General features: G+C 33.9%; 1 protein-coding gene across 3 annotated transcripts; it reads right to left on the bottom strand.

Annotated features, from left to right (window-relative positions):
* Nucleotides 1–4,692: 4,692 nt before the first annotated feature.
* LOC114332107 (glycine receptor subunit alpha-2) lies at nt 4,693–23,625 on the bottom strand. 3 transcript variants are annotated; one of them, XM_028281831.2, is made up of 10 exons: nt 23,504–23,625; nt 22,749–22,867; nt 18,233–18,332; nt 16,110–16,264; nt 14,136–14,291; nt 12,186–12,323; nt 10,080–10,309; nt 8,746–8,883; nt 8,164–8,268; nt 4,693–4,907 (listed from the first exon to the last, which is right to left on the bottom strand). In XM_028281831.2, exons 1-10 carry the CDS (start codon nt 23,524–23,526, stop codon nt 4,758–4,760), a joined length of 1,314 nt encoding a protein of 437 aa, XP_028137632.1. In that variant the 5' UTR covers nt 23,527–23,625; the 3' UTR covers nt 4,693–4,757. The 3 variants fall into 3 exon arrangements, with proteins under 3 accessions (XP_028137632.1, XP_028137633.1, XP_050500662.1); XM_050644705.1 differs by lacking the exon at nt 8,164–8,268 and having other exon boundaries at nt 4,704–4,907; XM_028281832.2 differs by lacking the exons at nt 18,233–18,332; nt 22,749–22,867; nt 23,504–23,625 and adding an exon at nt 17,462–17,602.
* Nucleotides 23,626–25,605: the final 1,980 nt, after the last annotated feature.

Genomic DNA, 25,605 nt, shown 5'->3' on the forward strand with positions numbered 1-25,605 from the left:
TTTTATTCTTTCCCAAAATGACCTGCTTCTGATGAAACATTATTTTAAAAAATGCAAAAAATTTAAAATTCTAAAATTGATTTTCAATTTAAAATCAACTTCACTTCTTTGTCACAAGAATATAAAGTTATTTTTATTATAACTTGTATTTAGTAGATGGATGGAATCTGTCTTAATACCACTGTCAAAAAAGGACTTTCGCCTAAGTCTAATAAATAACTGGCGACACGCTTTAATTACTATTTTTGCTAATTTTAATTTTTCTCAAAACGAAATAATATGGGTCATATAAAATTCACATTTAATATACAAACCAGATGCTAAGATGGGCATGGTTTTACGAAACGAAATGTATCCCTAACCATGATACTATAAATAACAAGATAGAATCTTCCCGTAGCGCAAATACGTCGGAGTTCGCGCATTGCATGACGTAACTGGAGACTGGAATTTGAATTCTTGTTGTTAGCCTATAGTCCAGGGTGTATTGTCGCCCCCGTTAGGTAACATATTCCGATTCGATTTTGTTGCACAAACTCACTTAAAAACAAAGAGTTCCTGATAACAAATACACAGAGTGCCTCGGTCGGAAAATTGTTTAAACAAACAATTTTTTCAAAAAATCAATTTATTCACTTCGTATATTTTTTTTTATTCTTTGGGTCAGTATGAGCCAAAAAGGTCTCGTTTTAATTTTTCTCTAAAATTGACTGTTGTTGAGTTTTACTCTATTTAAAATTTGAAAAACACGAAAATGGCTATTTTCAAGGCTTAATAACTCTGTTAAAAATTATTATTATGAAAGTCAAAAAGTGACGAATCAAAGTTGAAAGCACCCCTACAGGATTCTGAAGAAATTTTGTCATTATTTTATTACTGAGCTGTTAATTTTAATTGTTAACCATGAGCGCTAAGTGAGGCGGCCGTCAATGTGAGTGTAAGTGAGATGCACCATTAGACGGCCGGAATGGTGCATCTCTTTCGCACTCGCTATTGACGGCCGCCTATATGCAGTTAGCGCTCATTGTTAATACAGTAATCCGGATTTGTATCTACCAAAAATATCTGATTATTTTAAAATAAATTAAGAACTTAGCTGCGAAAAACGAACCTCTACCGCAGTTCAAAAATATTTTACACATTTTTTTAAAAGCCCAAATAGTGTCTGATGTTTTTACTGTACACATGCTGCTATTATAAATTAATTACAATACAGTGCAGTGTTTAAACATAAAAAATGTTTTGATTAATTTCATCTCTAGACACTTTACTGTACAAGAGAAAACGTAAAATTTTAAAACGTTTGTGGTACTTTAATGTGTATATTGGCCTTTTTTTCAGGTAATTTCGATAATCCGGATGGGGTCCGGTCCCAGTTAATCCGGATTATTGACGTTCTACTGTAATTAAAAATAACAGCTTAGTAATAAAATAATGACAAACATTTCTTCAGGATCTTGTAGGGTGGACTTTAAACTTTGATTTGGTCACTTTCTAACTTTCATAGTAATAATTTATAACTGAGTTATTAAGCCTTGAAAATGGCGATTTTCGCGTTTTTCAAATATTAAATCGCGTATAATTTGACAAAAATAAATTTTAGAGAAAAATCATGAGATCTTTTTTGCTTATAATGATCCAAAAATCTAAGAAAATTGAACGAATTGAAAAAATTTATTTTTTTAATTTGTTTAAACAATTTTCTGACCGCTGCACCTCCCGGTACCCTGTGGATTTGTTATAAGGAACTCTTTTTTAGTAAGTTTGTGCAAAAAAATCGAAGCGGAATAATTAACCTAACGGGGGCGACCATACAGCCTGGACTATACAACCGCGAGCAATTCAAACTAATCGGAAATCATTCGGACATTACGAACCTGTGTCTCCAGTTACGTCACGACTCCCTTCTCTTCGAGATGCGCAATATATTATCTTGTTATTTATAGTATCATGTCCCTAACCATATGTTTTTGGTGTGTTCAGTTTAACAAACTGAATCCCCCATAAATGAATTACCTTATCAGACCTTATGTCAATAACTCACTTTGGAGATGCATTCGAAGACGTTTCTTAAAACTGCAGAAATGTTTCAACTTTTAAACGCCAGATCTAAATAATTTATCGCCCTTCTGGCCAGATGGTAGAAACACAAACATATTAGCGTTTGTGGTTTTTTTCAGCCACGGCAGTCGATTCACAACCTCCCGTCAGGATAGGTCAACAACAACACATCCTTACGAGATATAAGCAAAACACGTCTTTTTACCGATTAAAATAAATATATTATTGAAAGTTTGTTGTGTTTACATTTATTTTAATTTTAGTTAATCGTTCCCAAACCATTCGGAACATATCATTCTGAAACTTTTCTTGCGAATCATACAGAACAACATAGATGTGACTAGGTCACTGGTCAAGAACAATTTGGTGTCAGGAAAGGGGGTTTTATATCGTGGGCTTACTGCAAAAATCCGTTAAGTCCATGTTTGGTCATTTTTCGGGTCTGTTCATAGAGAGTGTTAGAAAGAGAGAAATTATCGACTGGTAAAACCCGTTTAGTGAAAGTACTTATCTAAACGTTAATACTAAATGTGAACAAAATATACTAACTACCTTATAACACAATCTTATACAAGCAATATACTTTCATTTTAAATGATTTCTGCTGTTAGTAACAATGTTTTTCGGGGAATAGCTTATGCAGCAAAAATCACATAAGTACACCTAACTTGTTTTGGCAGACTATTTTGTGTTAAATATTCATTGTACCTCACGTGTTACTTTAAGTGTAAGTGTAAGTTTTATAGTTTTTAGTCAATAAAATGGTGACAAGTGAAAAAAGTAGATGTGAAAAATTAGTGTTAATGGCATTAGAAGAGGAGAACCATAATTTGGGTATGTATTTAATAGTGGATTCTACTACTTTCAGAATCTGAAAGTATGGTCATACCTATACTGAATTACTCCTGGTTGGTTTTTTCTTATTTTAGACACTTGATTTTTAGCCAATTTCCTTCTGTATTTTTGTTCCTGTTTTTATTACCTTTGTTGATAAATCTGTATAATTCCAATAACAGGGAAGAAAAAAATAGCCTGCTGCAACTGTGTCGTAAAGGAGACATCCCAGAAGAATTTCACGGTTGGTACAAATCTTTGACAACATCGAAATCAGCTGTAGACGAAGTTCCTTCCTCAACCAACAGTAATAAAGATATTGAAGACTGAAGGAATTTGTTAATACATGCTATAAAATTTTTGTTGTGTTAGTTTAAGATTACACTATTAAATACATTTTTGCTATTTTTATTCAGCCAAAATCATCTAAGTCATGTATTTTTTTTGTTTTTTAGTAGCATCGTCTATAAACAATAATAATATTGTGAGCAAAATATGTATTGCCGAAATATATCAACTTTCAAACTTTAATTTTTTGCAAATAATAATCATAAGAAATTAATAGTTTAGTTTTAATGAGATAGTAAATAGGTCTGGATCCCGCGTATGAAAAAAAAGTTGATTAATAGCAAGCTGAAAATTTGCTAATAGCTTAAGGGTGTCTAGTCGGATAAACTTTGATATATGGGAACACTGGAACAGGGGCAGTTTTAATTGTGGGACAGGTTAAAAATTTGGAACGGTCACACCACGAAAACGGCACATTTATTTTTTCCGACAGAATAGACTAGCTCTCCGAACAGAGATTAAACTCTCATGCAAAAATCAGACTGCTATATTTATCACCTGTCATAATCCCTGCCATTTGACATATTCTACATGTTCCGCTCATTAAAACGCCCATTTGGTGATAAATAGCAATCTGATTTTTGCATGAGAGTTTAATTTCTGTTTGGAGAGTTTAAGTCTGTTCTGTTGGACAAACAATATGTGCCGTTTTCTTGGTCTGACCGTTCCAAATTTTTAACCTGTTCCACAATTAAAACTTCCCCTGTTCCAGTGTTCCCATATATCAAAGTTTGTCCGACTAGACACCCTTAAGCTATTAACAAATTTTCAGCTTGCCATTAATCAACCTTTTTTTCATACGCGGGATCCAGACCTAAAACATTAAAAGTTAATTTTCTCGAAACAAACAATTACGGACTTAACGGATTTTTGCAGTAAGCCCACGATATGGGGACATGAGGAGCAATATACTATCTTCAAACTCTGGCACAAAGGTTCAAATATCAACAAGCAGACCTTTTTGTCCGTTTTATAGATTTTGAAAAGGCGTTCGACCGGGTAAAGCACAGGAGCTTGATAGACAGATTGAACTACATGGGAAGCTCAAAGGGATTCTCAAATTATATAAGCTATTTATTGGAATCGGATAAAAGACCAATTGAAATACAGCGAGGTGTCCGACAGTGTTGTGTGCTATCACCGGTACTGTTTAATATCTACCGGGAGGTAATATTTGGTAACGCTTTATCGCACTCTTCAGAAGGTGTCAGGATAAACGGACAAAGAGTAAATAAGATCCACGATGCAGATGACACTGTTTCAATGATTAATTCGGACCATAGTCTCCAGATACTGTGAAATAGGGTCACTAAGAGTTATGAAAATATGGGGATGAATACTCTTTAAATCCATTACAAGGTAAGTCAAAAAAACAAACTCATACTTGCTCAGTATCACTTTGACCCAGCATATCGGATTCAGAAATTCGTGTGATAATAAAAAAATACATGTTATTTTTTTATATATAATTAATTTATGTACATAGTATCTATTATAGATCCTCCAAAGTTTCATTAAATAAAATCTTGTAACCTTCTAAAATGTTCTCTTCCATAAATCATCATGGTCCAGTAGATAGTTCCAAAAACAAAGAAAACAAGAGGGAAAAAATATCTTGAAGTGCGATCCAGTTCTTTCCATAATACTTTTTCTTTTCCCTTTTCCTAAAATAAAAAAAATAGTATTTCATTAAAACTACTACTACAGACTACTATCGGTTTACAGCATTTTCCGACTCCTAACCGCCATTCTTCTCTGTTTAACCACAGAACTGAAGAGATTTTTCTTTCCTCTAGTTCTTTTTCAATTTTGTCCCTCCAGCTTCTTCTCAGGCTTCCTCTTTTCGTTCTACCTTGTGGTGTCCACGTCAAAATCTGTTCGCAGGGATCCTGTCATCTGGCATCTTCTGTACATGGCCGTACCATATATTTTTATGTCGTCAATTATTGTATGCGTGACTCCCATAATTTATCGTATTCTCTCATTTGGTATCCGATCTCTTCTTGACTTGCCTGCTGCTCGCTTCTCCAGAAGTCCATTTCTGTTCCTAATAACATTTTATCGCTTCTTTGTTTCATCGGCCAAACTTCACTATCATATGTGATTACACTCATAGGCGCCCATACACACGGGCAGGGGGGGGGCGTGCCCCCCCCTAGCTTTTCGGGAAAGAACAAAAATTAAATTTATATTACATAAACGTATTTTGTCAAAAAATTATTGGATAATTTTGAGAGATAAATTGGAAACAACATTATTTATTAATAAAATAATTCACATATTGGGTACTTAATAGTTTAACAGAAAATCTGTGTGTCTGGGACAGCGGTCTATATGGAATGTGCATAATACACATTTCGCACAGTCAGGGTATGCTATTAACGAAAACATTGAAAGAGATTAGAAGCGTGGGAACATAATATATACTGTAACCGACACCCAAAATTACAAATTAAATGAATCATTTATAATACTGCAAAGAAAATCATATCAGCAAGAAATCCGATCTCTGACCGATAATCACTAATGTATTCGTCTTTGAGAACTGGCACTATAAAGATAAAGTGTAAAATCTGTGATTATATTTATTTTCTACAATATTAAGTTTTGTGTACACTGAATAGAATCATCTTTATTAACAGAAATAAATTTATTGAACATAGTTAATCAAGTTTTAGTTTGCAAAAGTATTTTTTAGTAAGTAGATTATTTTTAAAGTGTACATTATGATGAACACAACAATTTTATTTAAATGAAAAACAGGTGATCTTTCATGACGAATGAGTGTTATATACAGGGTGTTCCAAAAGTAGCGGAAAGGTCGAATAATTCGTGAAATGAACATCGGATCGAAAAACTGAAAAATATGTGTTAAATATTTCTCAAAAATCTATGCGATGACACTAAACAAGTCCACCACTTCAACCCCTGGGTGTGTAGCGGGGGTAACTTTAAAATCTTAAATGGAATCTCTAATTTTTGTTGCAGATTTGGATTTTCCTTGTAAAAATAAGCAAATTTTATTCGAGCCATTTTGCGAATTGTGGATAGATAGCGCTATAATAGGAAAAAACGATATATCGTGATACCATAGCAAAATTATAGAAACGGTCTAATATCTCGAGAAATATACTTCCAAATGAAAAACTAAAAAACATGTGTTTAATATTTTTCAAAAATCTATAGAATGACACCAAACAGGATTTTTCATTCCACACTCTGGAGGTGGGGTGAGAGTTAACTTCAAAATCTTAAATAGGATAACCCCCGTTTTTATTACAGATTGAGTTTCCTCCTCAAAAAATAAGTAATATTTATTCGAAACTTTTTTTAGAATTGACGGATGGCGCTATAATCGAAAAATGCGATTTATTTACGCCATCTATCAACGATTCTAAAAATGTTTGGAATATATGTGACTTATTTTTCATAAGGATTCTATATCTGCAAAAATAAAGGGGGCTCCTTTTTAAGATTTTAAAGTAAAAACTTGGTTCGACACATACTCATGGTTAGTCTACTCGCCAAAGTTGAAGGCAGGGCTTTGCAAGCATTGTATTCTTTTCAAACGGGTTTTAAAGAGAGGCGCAACTTTTGTGGTAGCCATGACATTTCCATTTAAAAACTTGGTCTAGTATTTAAATGTATGAATAATTTCTCACAACAGGGTTCAAACTAGGTTTTTTAGGTGGTTTAAACTACAGTAGACTCCCTCTATAACGAGAACTGAAATGGTGGACTAATTATCTCGTTATAAGCGGATTTCGTTATATCAAACAACAATAATAATAAAATGTTTTGATGCCTCTTACGTAGTTTATTAGATGTCGATGGTCAACCTGAACAGTGAACAATGAGACTTCGCCGTCATAAATTATAAATTTCCTATAATATTCAATATCGGTCGATAAACAGACAGAAGTTTATTACAGGTGGCCGAGTTTATTACAGCACTGGCCTCGATAATAAGACAGATGTTGGGCATTTCTATGTACAGGCAGTTGGGGCATTTATTTATTTATGACCATTACAACGCTAAAAACAGGTAAAGACACGTATTCTTCGATTTCAATTTTCCTCGTTGTAACCAAATATGCCTCGTTATAGAGCGTTATAGTTCAATAGGAATTTCATGGGACACCTAATGTACCTCGTTATAAGCGAAACCTCGTTATACCCGTCTTCGTTATAGAGAGAGTCTACTGTATATATTGTCATCCGAAATATACAAAATGTAATGTGCAACATCTTCACGTTTGGCCCCCCCCTAAAAATTTTTATATGGGCGCCCTTGATTACACTTTTAAGTATATAGTATTGTAACGTTTGACTTGCTACAAACCTATAATATGTGTAATGTATACTAAATTTACAATCAAGATGCAGTAAAAATAAACAAACCAAGACACGTTAAATGCTAGTAGAAGCACTCCCGAATTATAATTTACAATGTATATACATTGTAAATCCCAAATCATGATTTCCAAAGTTTATACATTCTAAATTATGATTCCGGAGTGCTTCTAGTAGCATTTAACGTGTCTTGGTTTGTTTATTTCTACTGCATCTTGATTGTAAATTTAGCATAGTTAAAATAAATGCATTCATTCATTTATATGAGCTGTTTGTTAGCTTTATATAGTGTTTGTTCCCACAGACTGCTGTTCATCATGGATACATGTATATGGCTTTTCTTGCCTGTATATTTCTGTCTTTTATAGCAGCATTGAGTGTTCCATCTTGAGTTATCTTTATTAAACCTAAACATTAATTAATCTGTTTTAATCATATTTCTGTGAAAAAAATGTGTTGGGAATAGATCATAATTATTAAATAAATTTGTCTTTTGACGGCTTTGCTTCTAGATTGGAAGATATTCCTGCTAATTATTGATTTAATTCGATCGTGTAGAATACTTACAGTGATCCAGTAAAGATGATGAGATTTTTGTTTGTTTGGATTGTAACAAAAATCGCTTTTATATAGCGAATAATTTGAATCCACAAATTCGCTAGCTATGGAAACCTAAATAGAAAAAAATTCAATTACCTATACACAATGCATAAAAATTCATTACAATGTATTTTAAAAACAAACTGAATCATATACAAAATTGTTAAAATGAATTGAGATAGGATGGTACATTATTGGATCCAATAAATATTAGCCGTAAGTTAATTAATAACTACAGCGACAGTTGGATCAGAAACGGTGGTACTATAGAGTAGCCTCCAAGTTCTCCAGGACTAACTCCGCTAGACTAGTTAAAATATAACTCGCTACAATGTAATACCATATTAATTGAAGTAGAAATTTACGTAACAATGCATATTCCTGACAAAAAAAACATAATATGAAGACATTCGGAAGGCCTTAAATAACTAAAAAAAAAGCACAATGTAGCTGATATCGATGAAATACCAGCAAAATTCCTAAAATATACAAAGAAGAACTACATCGCCAAATATACCACCTAAATTTTTGATGACTTCGATTACTTACCCTCACATCTTTTATTTTTTGCTCCTTTTCCTTTTTCTTGTGATCATTGTATTTTCCAAAAAGTACTTTAGCTATGACAAACTCAGCAACAGCTCCAAACACAGATATCATGCAACCTGCCATCCATATATCCAAAGCCTTAAAATTAGAAACCAAATAAGTCTTCGTAACGATAAAAACACATCTGGACAAAAAATTTGGACATTTGATTTTTTTTCTTTTATTTGTTTAATTTGTATATATTGAGAACCATTTCCGAAGTGGAAATCTAAACGTCAACATACTCTACTTTAAGCATTCTAATGATGTATATGCCTGGTTAATTGATTACAAAAGAGCGTTTGACAGAGTATGGCACAACCAAATCATGACAAAATTACAGTATCTTGGTCACATGATGAGAGGAATAAGATACCAGCTTTTGCAGAATATCATGAAGGGACATATTTTAGGAAAGGGTTCAATTTCCTATCTAATCAGTTTTTTTGAGCAAGTTGAGTTTTTTGAAAGTGGTTTAATTTCCTATCTAATCAGTTTTTTTTGAGCAGGCCAAAGTCGCTTTTAGAAAGATGTCCACCAAGGTATTATGTAACAGGGACCTAAAATTGGCATTGAGGATCCGCCTACTTCGCTGCCACGTGTTCTCGGTCTTACTTTACGGTGTCGAGTCCTGGACTGTGAATAAAATCGATCTAAATCGCCTTGAGGCTTTCGAAATGTGGCGCTATAGAAGAATTTTAAAAGTTTCTTGGGTGGAGAAGATTCGAAGCTCCACAATGCTAGAACGTCTCAGCAAGACTACTGAGATTATAAAAAGCACTAAGAAGAGGAAGCTGGATTATTTCGGACATGAGAGGTCCCAGAGAGAGGAAAGTTGCTACAAAATATTATCTAAGGGAAAATATCAGCCAACACACAATCCAGGACGAAGAAGAACCTCATGGTTGAAGAACTTGCGAGATTGTGTGTGTGTGCGTGTGTTTGTGTTTTATTGGTACTAGTTTTAGCAACCAACTGCCCAGTCAATAACTTGCGAGATTGGTATCGGTTTTATACAAGCATGTTATTTAGGGTCGCAGTAAATAAAATTAAGATAGCTATGATGGTAACCAACGTTCTGAAAGGACATGGTACATGAGGAACAATCAGCTTTTTAGAGCAGTTGTAAACAAAATAGTCATGATAACGCCCAGCCTTCGAAAGAAGACGGCTTCTTGAGAAGAATTTTAAAAAGTCATTTAAATACGATCAGTACTTATTTAAATTATAAATACAACAAAAGTGTCCATCTCTTTTGTCCAGCAGTGTAGCATACCAATTGTTATTTTATCTACCTTTATGTAGTCCACTGGTGGGGTTTCATCGCGAAGATCTGAGAACATAGTGACCAAAGACAACTGGCACGTTACTAGTAGTGTCACTCTACCAGGTATGGCATCAAAATCTAACCAGAAACTGAACCAGGAAAGAGCCACGATTAAAGTCGAGGGCGCGTAAATCTGGATTAGGTGATGGCCGATATGTCTTTCAAAAGCAAAATACGCAATTAGTCTGGAAAAGTTGCCTAAAAAATAATAACTATATACATTTATAATAATATACCTACGTTTGGAGGCTTCCATTTTTGATTGACTATTTATCTTCTTCTTTAAGTGTTATCTCTGCGACGGAGATCGTCACAATCATCATAGCACGTTTCACGAGAAAATATAGCATCTAGACAACCTAACTCTTAGCTCCAACTTCAAATATCTTGTGCAGAGCACTTTTCTCGTTTTGTTAAAATTTTCTCTGGCCTTTTATCTTCTGATTTTGATTTCCTGGAAGTAATCACCTGTGGAGTTGATCATTGTTCCAAGATATGCATACTGGTTAAGTGGTTCTACATTGGATCGGTTTATGAAGCGATTCTCGTTATTTCTTTGCTGCCAAACTCCGCTATTCTAGTCACTAGTATCTGAATATCCCCAATTGTTTCGGTTAAGATGACAGTGTAATCCGCATATCTAATATTGTTAATGGGAATTCCATTTACCTTTATTCTAGCTGTTTCACCCTCAAGAGCTTTTTACAAGATCTCTTCCGAGTAGGCATTTAAAAAAAATAATATGTGTGTACTTTGTACGCACGTAAGAAGTTATACTTCTATTATATGATTTAAACGAAATTAATATACTTTTTATTTATATTTTGTTTAAATATTAAACTAATTTATACTTACTACGTCTCAAACATTTTTATTAGAACAGTGCCAAAAATTAAAATAATAAAAGAATAAAACACACACAAACACATTAAACAAGCCACAAATGATGTCTGAACATTAATTGTCGAAAATTTTTTTAACTAAATACGTATTTTCTGAAAATACAATTATATAATAAATATACTTACAATCATAAAATGTATTAAAAAAAACAAAAAAGAAAGTTTCTATTGGGACTCGAACCAGCGCTGATAAGAGCGGTTGGTATTGGAATTCATTCGCCTTCTCCGCTTAGCCACGGACCCTATGTGTCATTATTTACGAAGATCGACTAACTAAACGGATTAAACTTGTGATATTTTGAAAATTGATCAAATTATTTTAATTTTGAATTGAAATGATTTAGAATTGAAAAAATACAACAAAACATAGAGTAAAAAAACAATATATTAGGTGAATATTGATAGAAATTTTGATGGTAATCAAATTATATAAATAAAAGTATTACATACTATGTATTTTGGCAGATCAAATAGGTAGGTTTATACCCATGATACATTAACAATTATTACGTACCTGTTGCTTTTAAAAACTATTTAAAAGTCACTACAATATTATAAACTTTTTTGTTTCTGTCCTCACAACAATAAAACTAATATATTATACATTTGTTTACCTTTACCTTTACCTCCAAACCACAGCTGCCATATCGGATAATTTTTGACATGTAATTTGAACATCCAATCAGAACAAAGTTATAATGCGCATGCGCCGGGCTGATAGGTTTTAACATATAAAAAAATCACCCTCTATCGCCGGTAAAGAAGTATAACTTCAAAAATTGACGACAACACGCATCCCTGTCTCACCCCACGTCTAATTTCAATTTCCTCCGACAGCTGATCGTTAACACGTACTTTTGCGCTCGTTGCTTATAGTATAAATTCGATATAATCCTGAGGTCATTGTAGTCTATTTTCTTTGAGTTCAGGACATGCATTAATTGTTCATGTCATGGTTTGTCGAATGCTTTATTATGAGCACTGTTCAAAGTTTTGTACGAGGCAACATCGTCTTTGACAGAAAGGTTTGGTTTCGATTGAGGGAAGATACCACAGCTTGGTCTGAGGATTCCACAAGGATGAAATGTGCATAAGCGAATGGTAGTGATCTCTGTATCGAAATTAAATTTTAAACTCTCGTTCTTTAAATCTTAAAACCCATATATACCTACCGTTTTTTTCTGTAGTATATTCATCTTCCTCTTTAAAATTCACTGGCAATATACGGTATTGTTGATGTTTAATATCAGGACTAAGAGAAACTCCATGGCCAATCCATTTTAACCTCATCATGTTGTTGGTGTGGGCAACTAAAAATTCAAAAATATTAATTAGCATAATAATTAATAGGTAATGTATTAATTTATAGGGTAATGGTTCCTATTAAATTCCATGAATATCAAAATTACATTTGAGGTAGAAATCACTATTCTGGCTTTACTCTAGGTCTAGAGCTTGTATTATAATGTCTTCAGGGTGATGACATTTAGGTATTCTATATTCTGATTGCTCCCGAGAATAAAAATACTGTTGATGTGTTCTTCAAATGCATTAATATTATCAGACTCTGTCCAGGTAGGTGTAGACGTAAACTTATTTTTGATCATGCAGTATCTCTTTTTCTCATGGTCTATCCCAAGTAGCAATTTTTCGACGCATTGGTTGTCAGTACAAACAAATAATGCACTGTATATAACGTTACCACAGTGGACTTTCAGTTGTTTCGGCCAACGACCCCTAACCCGACTGACATTACGATGTTACAACGTTAAGTAATATCTTTAGTTATATGGGCAACTAAGTTATTACTATTGTGACAACTACATATCACAGTAAGGTTTTTCAACAATCGCAACTACTTAAAAACGTTATAATGCTAAACTAATTTACGCCCATGGGTTTTCTGGCCGACTAGGTAGTTGTCTCTCACGACCCCAGGGCCTTTACGTATAGATGTGTGACACGTTTACGGCAACTTCAGGAGCAAAAAAAGAATTTACTTTATAACCTTACTTTTTTCTTATTATTTTATATTTTATTTTGCTGGAAATTTTCGATTTATTTAATAACCTGTTTATTTGTTTTTTATTAGCTGGTTTCTCCATTGTCCATTGTTTTATCAGTAGATTTGATAAGCTTAAATCTTTGTATCAGCTTTGGTAGACAGGGTTGCCAGGCCAGTTCTTACTCTTTCAGTACTATATCCGTTGCAAGATAATTTGGCTGAAACTCCGACAAAATATGTACTTTTTGTACATATTTTGTCTGCATTCCATCCGAATTATCTTGCAGCGGATATTTCTATCGTAGCTTTTACCATTCTGTCACTATCTGCTGAGAACTGGTTTAGGAGTGTAATATCTCTAAACATTTGTTTCTTGTCAGGATCATAAAATCCTTGTCGTTCGTAATTTTTCATTTGGACATTGCCACGTCCATCTTCGATGTTCTTTTTTGTAAAACAAGGTGTTCATTTGGAAAGGGTAGGCATGAATCTGTCTCCATCTCCATCATGAACTGGATACTCGTATGAATACCATTCAGATAGGTTTGAATAGACACCAGTTTTGCTGCATACTGCATTTAGTTTCCAGAATGTTTAAAGTTTCATCTAGGGTTTTCATGTCTGAAGGTCAGATAGGGTATTGTTTGAGAAGTTTACAGTTAGAGAAGTTACAGTTTATTAATCTATGTAATAATACAAACCAAAAATCAGGACAATGTCTTTGTTTCAATCAATAGCGATATTTAATAATTAATAGGTACTTACAAGACCCCCTCCGTGGCTCAGTGGTAAGAGCGCCTGCCTTTGGATCGAAAAAATCCGAAAGGTTGTGGGTTCGAATCTCACCAGGGTCAGAAATTTTTCATTTATTATAAATTAATAAATGAATATGTTTCTGTCCTTGTGGGATCGGTACTCACCGGAGGGACCGCAGACGTTCGGATACAATTAGCGTCTCTTTGCAAAGACAATGACGTCGACTTTGCAAAGTAACAAGACAATTACTCAACACACACACTACACATTACTCCCCTGACTTAGTGATAAGTTATACAATTACGTGGCTAAAGGTTCTATTTCTAAACCAAGTCCAAAATCAGAAAAAAAAGGTACTTACAACTTTCGACTGCTATAGGACAGATCTGACTATCCATGGGAAAACTGGAAAACTCCATTTGACAAGCCACAACAACATGCACTTTTTGTAAATATCTTATGGTTTTATTTTTAAACAAAACAACTGATGCGTATTTGTGAGCGATAGTCGGTTTATCTAAAAGACGAAAAATAGGTATATTATTTTTTAAATGCAAACCACTACAAATATTTAACATAACATGCATTCAAAATACAGTGGACACATTGCCAGAAGGGCAGGCACTATGAAAAAACTTATCTTCGAGGGCAAAAATTGAAGGAAAAAGACCTAGGGGAAGATCTCCAAGCCGTTGGGTGGATCAAACAAAACCACTGATCAACCGAGGAATTCAAGAGACCGAACAACTAGCCCAGAACAGAGAACGATGGAAAGAAATTTTAAAAATTTGATGGTATCAATGGAGTTTTGGAGAAGATTCAGTAAAAATGAAGAGATAAGAAGAAGAATGTCAGTAGAACAAGACATTATTACCTACATCGAAGAAAAGCGTCTTATATGCTATGGTCATGTCAGAAGGGCACAGAAGAAGACCCAGAAGATCGTTACGGGACGAAGTAGATCAAGCTATGGAAAGGAGAAATCTAGAAGAAGGCAGCTGGAACAACAAGGATGAATGGAGAAACCGGTTGAAGGAGAGCAGACAGCGACAGCTGTAGAAACCGGACACTACCAGAGAGAATTATTACTAGGGTACCAAGGTACCAGTAGATATTATTGCCAGAAAAAATTTAACTTATTCAATATTAATGGTGAACATGTCATTAGGTCGGCTTTAGAAGGATCGGTTGATGGAGTAATAGTGGCTAGTAGAAAAAATCTGCAATTTAAGATTTGCTGATGACACTACACTTTTAACAGCAAATGCATAAGAAATGCTAATTTTCTTGAGAAGGGTTGGATGAGAAAGTATACTTAGGATAACTAACGATGGCAACTGCGAAGTGAAGACGCATTGGTCTGACAAGAAATAACTAAAAAGGGTATAACTAAAGTTTGAACAGACATATCTATCTCTAAAAAAATAAAAAAAAAGACTGGTGAGTGCACTTGTGTTGAGATGCCTTTGAGATGTAGTGTTGGAGAAGAATACTGCGCATGCCTTAGACAGCTCATCGAATAAACGTTTCTATCCTTCACTAACTGGGTATTCAAAAAGGCTGTCCACAACCTGTTTGCAGCGAATTCTACAGTTCTTTGGTCACGTGGTTCGTAGAGGTGACGATAATTTAGAGAGTTTTATTGTTTCTCGATACGTTCCGAGGAGAAGATCAAGAGGATCGCCTCAGTGGAGTCAGATGGTCCAACCTAATCCAGAATTCAAGGGTCCGCTCATTTTCCGAAACTCTTAGAGCAGATTTGATGAAGATAGTGACTAATGGAGAAAATTTGTTAGGAGTATTGCAGCAAATCACGATCCTCAGTAATGGGGAAGATACAAGAAAGAAAAAAGGAGAGAGATACAGAGAGAGCGATAGAGAGATAAAGAGACAGAGAGAAATAGAGAGACACAGAGAGAGACAGAGGGAGTAATAGGGAGACAGAGAGTCCAAAACATGTGTTTCAAATAATATAAATGATGAAGAAAAAAGTTAAAATTTTAAAAAAGGTAAACCCTGTAGTTGGCTGTATACCTTCAATAAGACAACGTAGAATGAAGTAAACACTTTATCAACAAGGTATTGAAAAATTATAAAATACAAAACGTGTTCGATCTAAACTGACCATCATCAGTGTGAACGTCCGGTATTTGGAACTAGCCACTTCATTAGGTGTAAAAACCTCTAAATTACTGAATGGTGTTAGAAAGTGGCAAATACTTGTGCACCGGACGTTCACACTGATGATGGTCAGTTTAGACCGAAAACGTTTTGTGTTTTGTAATTTTCCACTACCTTGTGGATATATTTTAACGAATTTTATCATTAATTTTACCTTCAGTTCTGGAGTTTAAAAAGTACAAATCTGGTTGCCATAAGCTCTGGAATAGTTTCGCTGATAAATGTACCGCGTCTCGATCAGAATCTTCTAGTTCATCTGGAATAGTAATTCTACTATCTTGCCATTCTTGTTTAATATACATATCTATGCTAAAAAAATAATAGGGATATTAAGAAAATACCATTTAGAATACTGCTTAATACTTTGTTCGGACTATTACGTTCAGAATAGGTGATAGGATTAGGAATAGGGTTTAGGATTAAGATAGGATTGGAAGTGTCCAATCAAATGCAGGCAATACCAACGTGAACATCATATATGCGCCTACGCTCCACAGATAGGGTATGAATCCTTGCGGACAGGTTCCGGAGCCATTTGCATCTTTAACCCTGTTTCAAGTAACTAGTGTCGATGTACACTAGCCCAGGGGACCGACGGCTTAACGTACTGTCCGAGGCACGGTGAACAGCTCGTATCATTTTTAGAAATGAAAATGGATTGTCTGTGCCGTGGCTCGAACCCGGGCGCTCTGACTTATGAGGCCAGTATCCTGCCGCTGTGCTACGGCTGTTCACAACAACTGTAAAGTGATAAAGGGTGAGCAAATAGCTAGTCAACTCCAACCGGTGATAGAGGAGCTTACGGAAAAGATACAGTCAATGACTGGTGAGAATCCAACAGCAAATTCGTGGTACGAGTGGGAGAGGATGTGCTAGGAAAAACATCTGGTAAAAGGTCTTTTAGGGACAAAGAAACTTGGTGGTGGAATGATGAAGTGTGACAGAAGGTTAGAGAGAAGAAAGAGGCTAGAAAAAGGTATTGCAGATCTGAAACTGAGGAAGATAAGGACATGTACACCTACAAGGTAGCAAAAAGGAAAGCAAAGCGCGTTGTAGCTACTGTTAAAGTAATATCGTCTGTACAGCTGTATCAAGAGTTGGAAACACCCGAAAAGATGAAAAGGTTATACAGCATTGCTAAATCAAGGAACAAGTCGTCAAAGGACAAAGGCAGATGGCAGATTACGAGTGTGTATGGAAGAATATGTTAAGAACAGATGGTGAAATAAAGCACAGATCGTATGAGTACTTTATAAAGTTGCTAAACGAAGAACAACAGACGATGCGGGATCCCAAATGAGAATGTAACACCGGGGATAGCGGGAGACAAGGTTGCCGAGGCGTTAAATAGGATGAAGGCAGTAGGATCTGATGGAATATCTGTAGGGGTTTGGAAGGCTCTATGAGAGGAAGGAGTATTGTTACAAAACTGACTTGACTTTTCTATGATCTTTTAGGCACTAATGTTTAATTTTAGTTGACTTTATTTATTCTTTAATAACTTACTTCTAAACAAATGAAAAACACTGAATTTATATCTTTTATTTTACAAACTACGATATCTAATTTATTTATTACACTAAATCTAATTTATCTAATTACAAATTTAAAAATATACCGCGCCCGTTACATATCATAATACACCGACGCGACATTTTCAAATTCACAACTAACTGCCAATTTCAAAATTCCTCTTATTTATACAATGCTTAATCATCTCGAATACAAAAGAATTATCCAGAATAAACGAGTATTTACATAATAATTTAAAGCACTTAAAATCGAATTTACTAGTACAATAACAAAAGTATCCCATGTATTTTCTTATGGAGATTCGTTCTGGTCATTTTTGACGCTTTTTGTGGTGGAGGCGGGACGGCTCGTAGGATCGTGACGTATGAGACGTTGTTGGAAAGGGGAGGGGGAAAAGGGCCTTAAGCTAGTAGCGTCTAAAGGACTTAACATTCAGGATTTAGGGAATAGAGTACCATGACAAAGAAAAATCAAATATGGCGGCACGCCAAAGGGTATTAGATACGATCTTCGCTCCTATTCGCTCGATATTAACGCACAAGTTATAACGTGATCTAGAACGAATAGAATTATGTGTTGTATAAAAATCATACATCATGCCAGAAAGCTGTTCAAGGCAGATAAAATAATCAAATGGAATCTTTACTGAATGCACTTTCTTTCGAATTGTTTGTTTTATAGTGTTTACGAATAAGTTATACATAGCATAAATCTTAAGGAATGGAATATGTAAGTTAAACTCACCTAAATTCCATGCTGTTCACATCAATAGAACTGATATAATAAATTCGCATGCTAAAACCAACTTCCGTAGGTTCTCCCAATAAAGCAGGAGGTTTCATATCTAAAAAAAAAACACATTATTCCAAAAGAGCGAAAGTCTCTATCCCTATCACATACAAAAAGTGAACCAAAAAAATTTTAAATAAAACACTTTATGATAATAAAAGATTAAATAATTAAGCCAACATCAGTAGCTTTAACTCGATTCTTCTTATTGTCCTGTTTTCTAACGAAGGTTGGCGATCAATTCTTTAAACACTTTCCTATCTTTTACAACGTGAAATATCTGTTTAACACTGAGGTTAGTCCATTCTCTGATATTCCTCAGCCAAGATTTCTTCTTTCTTGCCAAGCCGTTTTTTTCCTCTACTCTTTCTTGAACGATGACGTGTAGCAGAGAGTATTTATCGTTTCAAAGTGTGTGGCTCTGATCAGGGCCGCGTTTAGGTCAATTGACGCCCTAGGCAATTCTCTAGTAGCCGCCCTTCAAACATGTACCATTTTTGCCAAAAAAAATTCAGAAATTTTTCTTTAAATAAGAATACACTAAAAATGGATTTAAAATACGATTTTTATATACCTATAACAGAAAAAAACTGTCATTCCAGTTCCATCACATCAGAAACTACTTTTCAAAAAAAAACTTTTTTTTTAGACAAAATCGACAAATTGTTAACACGTTCTTGGGTCATACTTGATGGGAAACTATTTTTAATTCTTGACATTTTCGAAAATGACCTTTCAGCGGACAGGTTGGCAACTGGGATGCACAAATAAATGTGCAAAGCAATGTCAAAATTAGGGAAAATATCTTTCAGTCCACTTCAGTGCAATCACTGAAGGTTTTTACCTCCGATTTCGTTGAATCTTCATCGATTTTCATGAAAATTGGTGAATAGTTAGAGGATACCTCAAGAAACAAAGGTGACGTGATGCCAACTTGAGCTTTTACCGTGGGGGTGGATGCCACCCCTTCTCGGGGGTGAATTTTTTTAAATAATACAATAAATCGATAGAGAGACAAATTCTAAGAAAGATTTTATTTTTTCGTAAAAAGCTGTTTTTTGAAGCTGTTTTTCACGTATAACTCAAAAACTATAAGCTTTTACAAAAAAGTTATTATTACCAAAATTGAAGATAATAAAAAGCTAAATACACTCCTCACTTAAAGAACTAAACTGATGTTAATTCAAAGTGAATTATGGGTAATTTAATGTATATTTTTTTCGACGAGTACTCGAATCTAAGTATTCAAGCTTAAATAACGGGAAAACGATGCATTTCATAAAATATACCTATTTCTGTATCAAATACTTTACCTTTTTACTATTTTTGTAGGGTAAAAAATAACCGAGATAGAAACGTTTAAATCTTAAATTTTGCTGCGAGAATCATGTAACCGGGGCAATTTAACCTTTAATTTTTAAAAAAGTAAGGGGTTTAAAATATTAAATTCAACTTGGTTTAATAGCCATTAAAATTAACTTTCAAATGGTTTTAGACAAACCTGATATCGTAAAAATTAACGGAGTTATTAAAAAAAAAACAATAACTTTTTGGAAAAATTTTTAAAAGATAAATTTTGAAAAATATTTGGTGCTTAAATTTTAATGCTATCAACTTGTTCGGGGGCTCATTTGATAGATATTTCCAAGTACTTTGACAAATGCTTAATAAGGTTATGTTATAAAATGCATCATTTTCCCGTTATTTAAGCTTGAATACTTAGATTTGGGTACTCGCCGAAAAAAATATACATTCAATTACCTATAACTCACTTTTAGTTAACATTAAGGTGATACAGTCGCGATCAACAGGTAGCAAAAACGCGTTCCAAGATTGCGGCTATAATTTTGAATATTTTTTCGAGATATTTGGCACACGTATTCGTAATATAATAAAGAATGGCGGTACAGAGCCCAATTTGAAAAATATATTAATATGTGGAAATTACTCTGTAATTAAATACAATATTAAAAAAACGAGCCTGTACCGCCATTAAGAAGAACAAAAGAATACACTTTCTTCAAATAAACTTTTTTATCCGATGCCTAGATTTTGTGTCATTTTGGAACTACTAATGAAATAAAACATTTTAGTAGTTTCAAAATGACACAAAATCTAGGCATCGGATAAAAAAGTTTATTTGAAGAAAGTGTATTTTTTTGTTCTTCTTAATGGCGGTACAGGCTCGTTTTTTTAATATTGTATTTAATTACAGAGTAATTTCCACATATTAATATATTTTTCAAATTAGGCTCTGTACCGCCATTCTTTATTATATTACGAATACGTGTGCCAAATATCTCTAAAAAATAATCAAAATTACAGCCGTAATCTTGGAACGCGTTTTCGTTACCTGTTGATCGCTACTGTTTCCTCTTAAAAGGTTTTTCCAGTAAGGCAATTATTTCATTTTTTATTAGCTTCAATTTTGGTAATAAATTTTTTGTAAAATCTTATAGTTTTTGAGTTATTTATGAAAAATTTTAAAACTTTATGTAAAAAATTTTGCTTAGAATTTTAATAGCTCATATCACCTTCAGTGACTGCATTAACTCTTCTTTTAATATTAAGATTCGTATGCCAATAATTGGTGATTTTATTGTGGTATCCAAATGACCCTTTAAGTGAATGCATTCATGTATGAATGATGTACCTTGATCGTCTTTATTTTGTATCAGATTTTCAGCTTCTTTAATAATTTCTTCATTGCTTAATTTTGCCAAAGCTGTTAATAACACGAAAACGTTGATAAATAAGTCGATAAGATTCCAGACGTCTATTCAGGTCTCTTATCAGAGTATCGATTATAATATAGAATGTGTGGATTTTCAACTCGTCACTAGCTGAAAAGTTTAGTTCATCATCAGCCCCCTCGTCAAATTGAATTTTTCTTTTCCTCTTTCTTATTTCTTTATATGTTTTATTTGGGCACAAGTTTGCCTTTGTTGCCTTTTGGCTTCCTTGCGGTAAAGTAATTTGAAAGAGCTTCATACTCTTTAATGACATAACCCAGATATATAATCTTTATATACAAATATTTCTTGTACAGTATGTTTGCCGCCCTCTCATAATGTGCCGCCCTAGGCAACTACCTATGTTGCCTAATGGATAAAGCTGCCCTGGCTCAGATATAATGGTTTTCTTATTTTAATTGCGTTCATAAGCTTTTTGCCGTCTTCCAATTCGTCTTAACACTTCTTTGCTTGACACTTTTGCAGTCCAAGCAATTTTCAGAATACGTCTATATATATAGCTACCTACATTTCCAATGCCTCCAAGTTTTTACGGATTGATATTTCAGAGTCAAAGCTTCTTCCTTATACAGTGATGAGCGCGCTAATAACCGGCAAAATAGCACGAAAGATGGAAAACATAATACATTACGAAACAAAAAGAGATAAAACTAGTGCAGATGGAAATGATCGTTATAAACGTATAAATTAACATTGTCTTGCATAGTTTCCCACCTTTAGACGTATCAGAGGAGTATGACAACTGTCACTATGACAGTAGAATTTTATAAAATACTCCTTTCACAGACGTCTAAAGGTGGGAAACTATGCAATGTAATGTTAATTTATACGTTTATAACGATAATTTCCACCTCCACTAGTTTCATCTCTTTTTGTTTCGCAATGTATTATGTTTTCCATCTTTTGAGCTATTTTGCCGGTTATTAGTGCTCCCATCACTGCATAGTAGCGTAGTTGTTACCAAACAACATTCAACGAATCTCAATCTGATAGACATATCTACTCAATTTCTTATTTTTTGTAAACATTGACTTGTATTTTATAAATCCTTTTCGAGCTATTTCTATTCTGACCCTTATCTCCTCATCTTGATCTAATTGTGAGTTTATAATTGCTCCGAGGTATTTATACTTGTCGACCCTCTCTAACGGTTTACCCTCCAATGTCTGATGTAGGTTGTCAACAGAGGTTTTCGAGATCACCATGTATTTGGTTTGATCTATATTCATTGTTAGTCCTCTCTTTTTGCTTCTTCTGTTAATGATTACTAGAAAAATTTGTAAATAGTCTATATTCTCTGCCATGATTGCGGTATCGTCTGCAAATTTTATGTTATTAATGATGCACCTTCCAATCCTTCGTAGAACCTTCAGTTCTTTCCCCTAGTGTCTTCTGAAATATTAGGGCGACAGCACGCATCCTTGACTGACTCCTCTTGGAATTTCTACTTGGTTTGTCTCACTATCTTTCAGCCATACGAGTGCTGTTTGATTTTAGTATAGATTTTTGATTAAATTCATATCCTTGGGAACTTTATGTGTTTCAATGCATGTATGAGTTTAGTTGGATATTGAGATAGAAAGCAAAACGAAACAGAAATAATATTAAATAATGCTACAATTGATCAATTGGTCGGTGTGAAAGATGAAGCAAAAGATGTATAAAGATGAAAATAAAAAATTAGGTATTTTCATATTGATATACTTAATATAACTTACTTTTTAGATAATCTTCAGGGATAAATTCATTTGTTTCGTTTGGCAACATCTGGTCCATATCCAAAGTGCTCAACGTTTGAGTTTCCTCGAAAGCTTCGGTAACATGGCAGATAAATAAGCTACAATTAAATGTATCAGAAAACATGATCCTGAAATCTAGCCAGAAGCTGCAGAAGTGGAAAAACAAGTGAATAGAGCAAACAGAGCCACAAGTTGCCTGAATGAAACAATATTGATAAATAAAAGCATCGGAAAAGATATGAAAGGAAAAATTTACAAAACAGTCATCAGACCAATAATCTATAAATCTATAAACCAAACACTATGGAATAGAGCTAGAAGGACACATATACGACGCATATGTCAAGTGAACATTAAGAACTGGGTAAGAGACAGAAGAGTAGAATGGAATGACCACATAACCCGAATGACAACAAATATAGTAGTAAGGACGGCGAGAGACGATTCCCCAATAGGAAGATGATCAGTGAGAAGACCACGAAAACGATGGAACGACAACTTACTTGAGGTACATTGAAAAAACACAAAGAGAAGCAAGAAAACAGTGCTTCTACACATAAAAAAGAAGATGAAGAAGAACACATAAAAAAAATAAAGTTGCGTTTACTGAAAAATGCACGCTAAGGCCCAAAAAAATATAACATTTCAATGAAATTGACTATAAAATTACTGAATAATTTACTTAGCACATTTTTGACTCCAGAACGAGATTTTAACGTAACAAAAAAACTTACAAAATAACAATATAATATTCCATCTTCGACCAGTAAGATCAATTCTTTTTTATAAAACTAAAAAATCAATATTTTCCGTGATGCATAATATATAATCTATTTCACATTAGCACATTATCACATCTCTACTAATTTTATTACTCTTTTATTGTCCCGAGATCAATATTTACTTTTTCACTTCTTCTGCAATTAAGTCGATACACAATTTGGTCCCCTATTTAACACTTTGCATTTAAAAAGTAATAGTGTCGCATCATGTTTGTATTACATCACCGGGAAAATTCACGATATATGTGAAGATTCCTGCAAATAAATGATATCCACGAAATGATTTGTATGGTATTTACTTATGCTACAACAACCGACAATCGACAACATGCAGATTGAAAATGTGGAAAACTTTACGTATCTTGGAAGTGTCATAACAGAAAACGGAGGTAGATAAGACGATATTCATAAGAGGATACGAAAAACCCAACAAAAATTCAGTATGCTCAACCCTTTTTTGGAGGTCTGGCGAGTATAGTACAAAGACAAAGATCCGAATATTCCAGTCAAATGTCATGTCTGTTCTACTATACCGATATGAAACCTGGAAAGTGACAAAAACCCTTACAGACAAACTGCAGGTCTTTATTAACAATTGTCTACGAAGAATTGTTTATATTGTCTGGCCAAACACCATCAGAAACGAAGATCTACTACACCTGACCCAACAAAAGAGAGTAGAAAATGAAATAAAATTCAGAAAGTGGAGTTCGATCGGTCACACATTCCGAAAAAATAGTTCCAGTATTGCAAAGATTGCCTTAGAGTGGAATCCCCAAGGAAAAATAAAAAGAGGTCGCCCAGCACAAACTTGAAGAAGATCCATCACGGACTAGATAAGAGGTCAAGGGAAGTCTTGGAATGAGGTGAAGGCCTTAGCTCAAAATAGAACCCGATGGCGCGTTTTTACTGAAGCTCTATGCTCCACTTAGGAGTTCAAGAACATTATTATACAGTAATGAACGCACTAATAACCGCCAAAATAACGCAGAAGATGGAAAACATATTAAGTTGTGAGATAAAAAGAGATGAACCTAGTGGAGGTGTTAAATTTAGCGATAGTAACTTATAGATTGTCATTATATTGATTGTTTCCCACCTTTAGACGTATCGAACGAGTTTGGCAACTGCCACTGTCACAGTGACAGTTTTAGTTGACGTACTCCTCTGATACGTGGGAAACAATCAATATAATGTCAATTTACATGTTACTATCGCTAAATTTAACAACTCTGCTAGTTTTATTTCTTTTTATCTTTTTATCTCACAATTTAATGTGTTTCCCATCTCTTGTGCCATTTTACCGGTTATTAGCGCGCTCATCACTGTATACTTATGCTAATAGGACATATTTATACAGGGTGTCCCGAAAATATTGGTCATAAATTATACTACAGATTCTGGGGTCAAAAATATGTTGATTGAACCTAACTTACCTTAGTACAAATGGGCACATAAAAAAAGTTATAGCCCTTTGAAGTTACAAAATGAAAATCAATTTTTTTAATAATATTTCGAAAACTATTAGAGATTTTTTATTTTAAAATAGGCGTGTGGCATTCTTATGGCAGGAACATGTTAACAAAAAATTATAGTGAAATTTGTGCACCCCATAATGGGGGTTTTGTTCCCTTAAACCCCCTAAACTTTTGTGTCTGTTCGTATTAAATTATTGTTAAAGTATTATTAGTTAAACACAGTGTTTTTAAAACTTTTTTGCCTCTTAGTACTTTCTCGAAAAGCCAGTTTTTATCGAGATATTTTGAGTATTTGTCAAATCTACCACCTATTTGTATATGGTTAAGTACGATTATATGTAGAGACCTGGTAATAATATGAAAAATCTATAATTTACATTTTTATAATCTGAAAATATACTAAGAGGCAAAAACGTTTTTAAAACACTATGTTTAACTAATTGTACCGCAATAAAAGTTTAATTGGAACGTACACAAACATTTGGGGGGTTTAAAGGAACGAAACCCCTATACAATTTTTATGTAAACATATTAAAAAATAAGCCGCATCTCGATAAAAACTGGTTTATCGAAAAA

The sequence above is a fragment of the Diabrotica virgifera genome, chromosome 2, assembly GCF_917563875.1.
Source record: "Diabrotica virgifera virgifera chromosome 2, PGI_DIABVI_V3a".
In the NCBI taxonomy this organism is placed as follows: Eukaryota; Metazoa; Arthropoda; class Insecta; order Coleoptera; family Chrysomelidae; genus Diabrotica; species Diabrotica virgifera.

Excerpts from the sequence above, each read along its gene's own strand:
- LOC114332107 (XM_028281831.2), bottom strand. The coding sequence starts at position 23,526 with ATGGAATATTATATTGTTATTTT. Across the intron at positions 18,333-22,748 it reads CCCTGAAGATTATCTAAAAA|ATATGAAACCTCCTGCTTTA; the intron begins GTAAGTTATATT and ends TTTTTTTTTTAG. Across the intron at positions 8,269-8,745 it reads AAAAAATAAAAGATGTGAGG|GTTTCCATAGCTAGCGAATT; the intron begins GTAAGTAATCGA and ends TTTTCTATTTAG.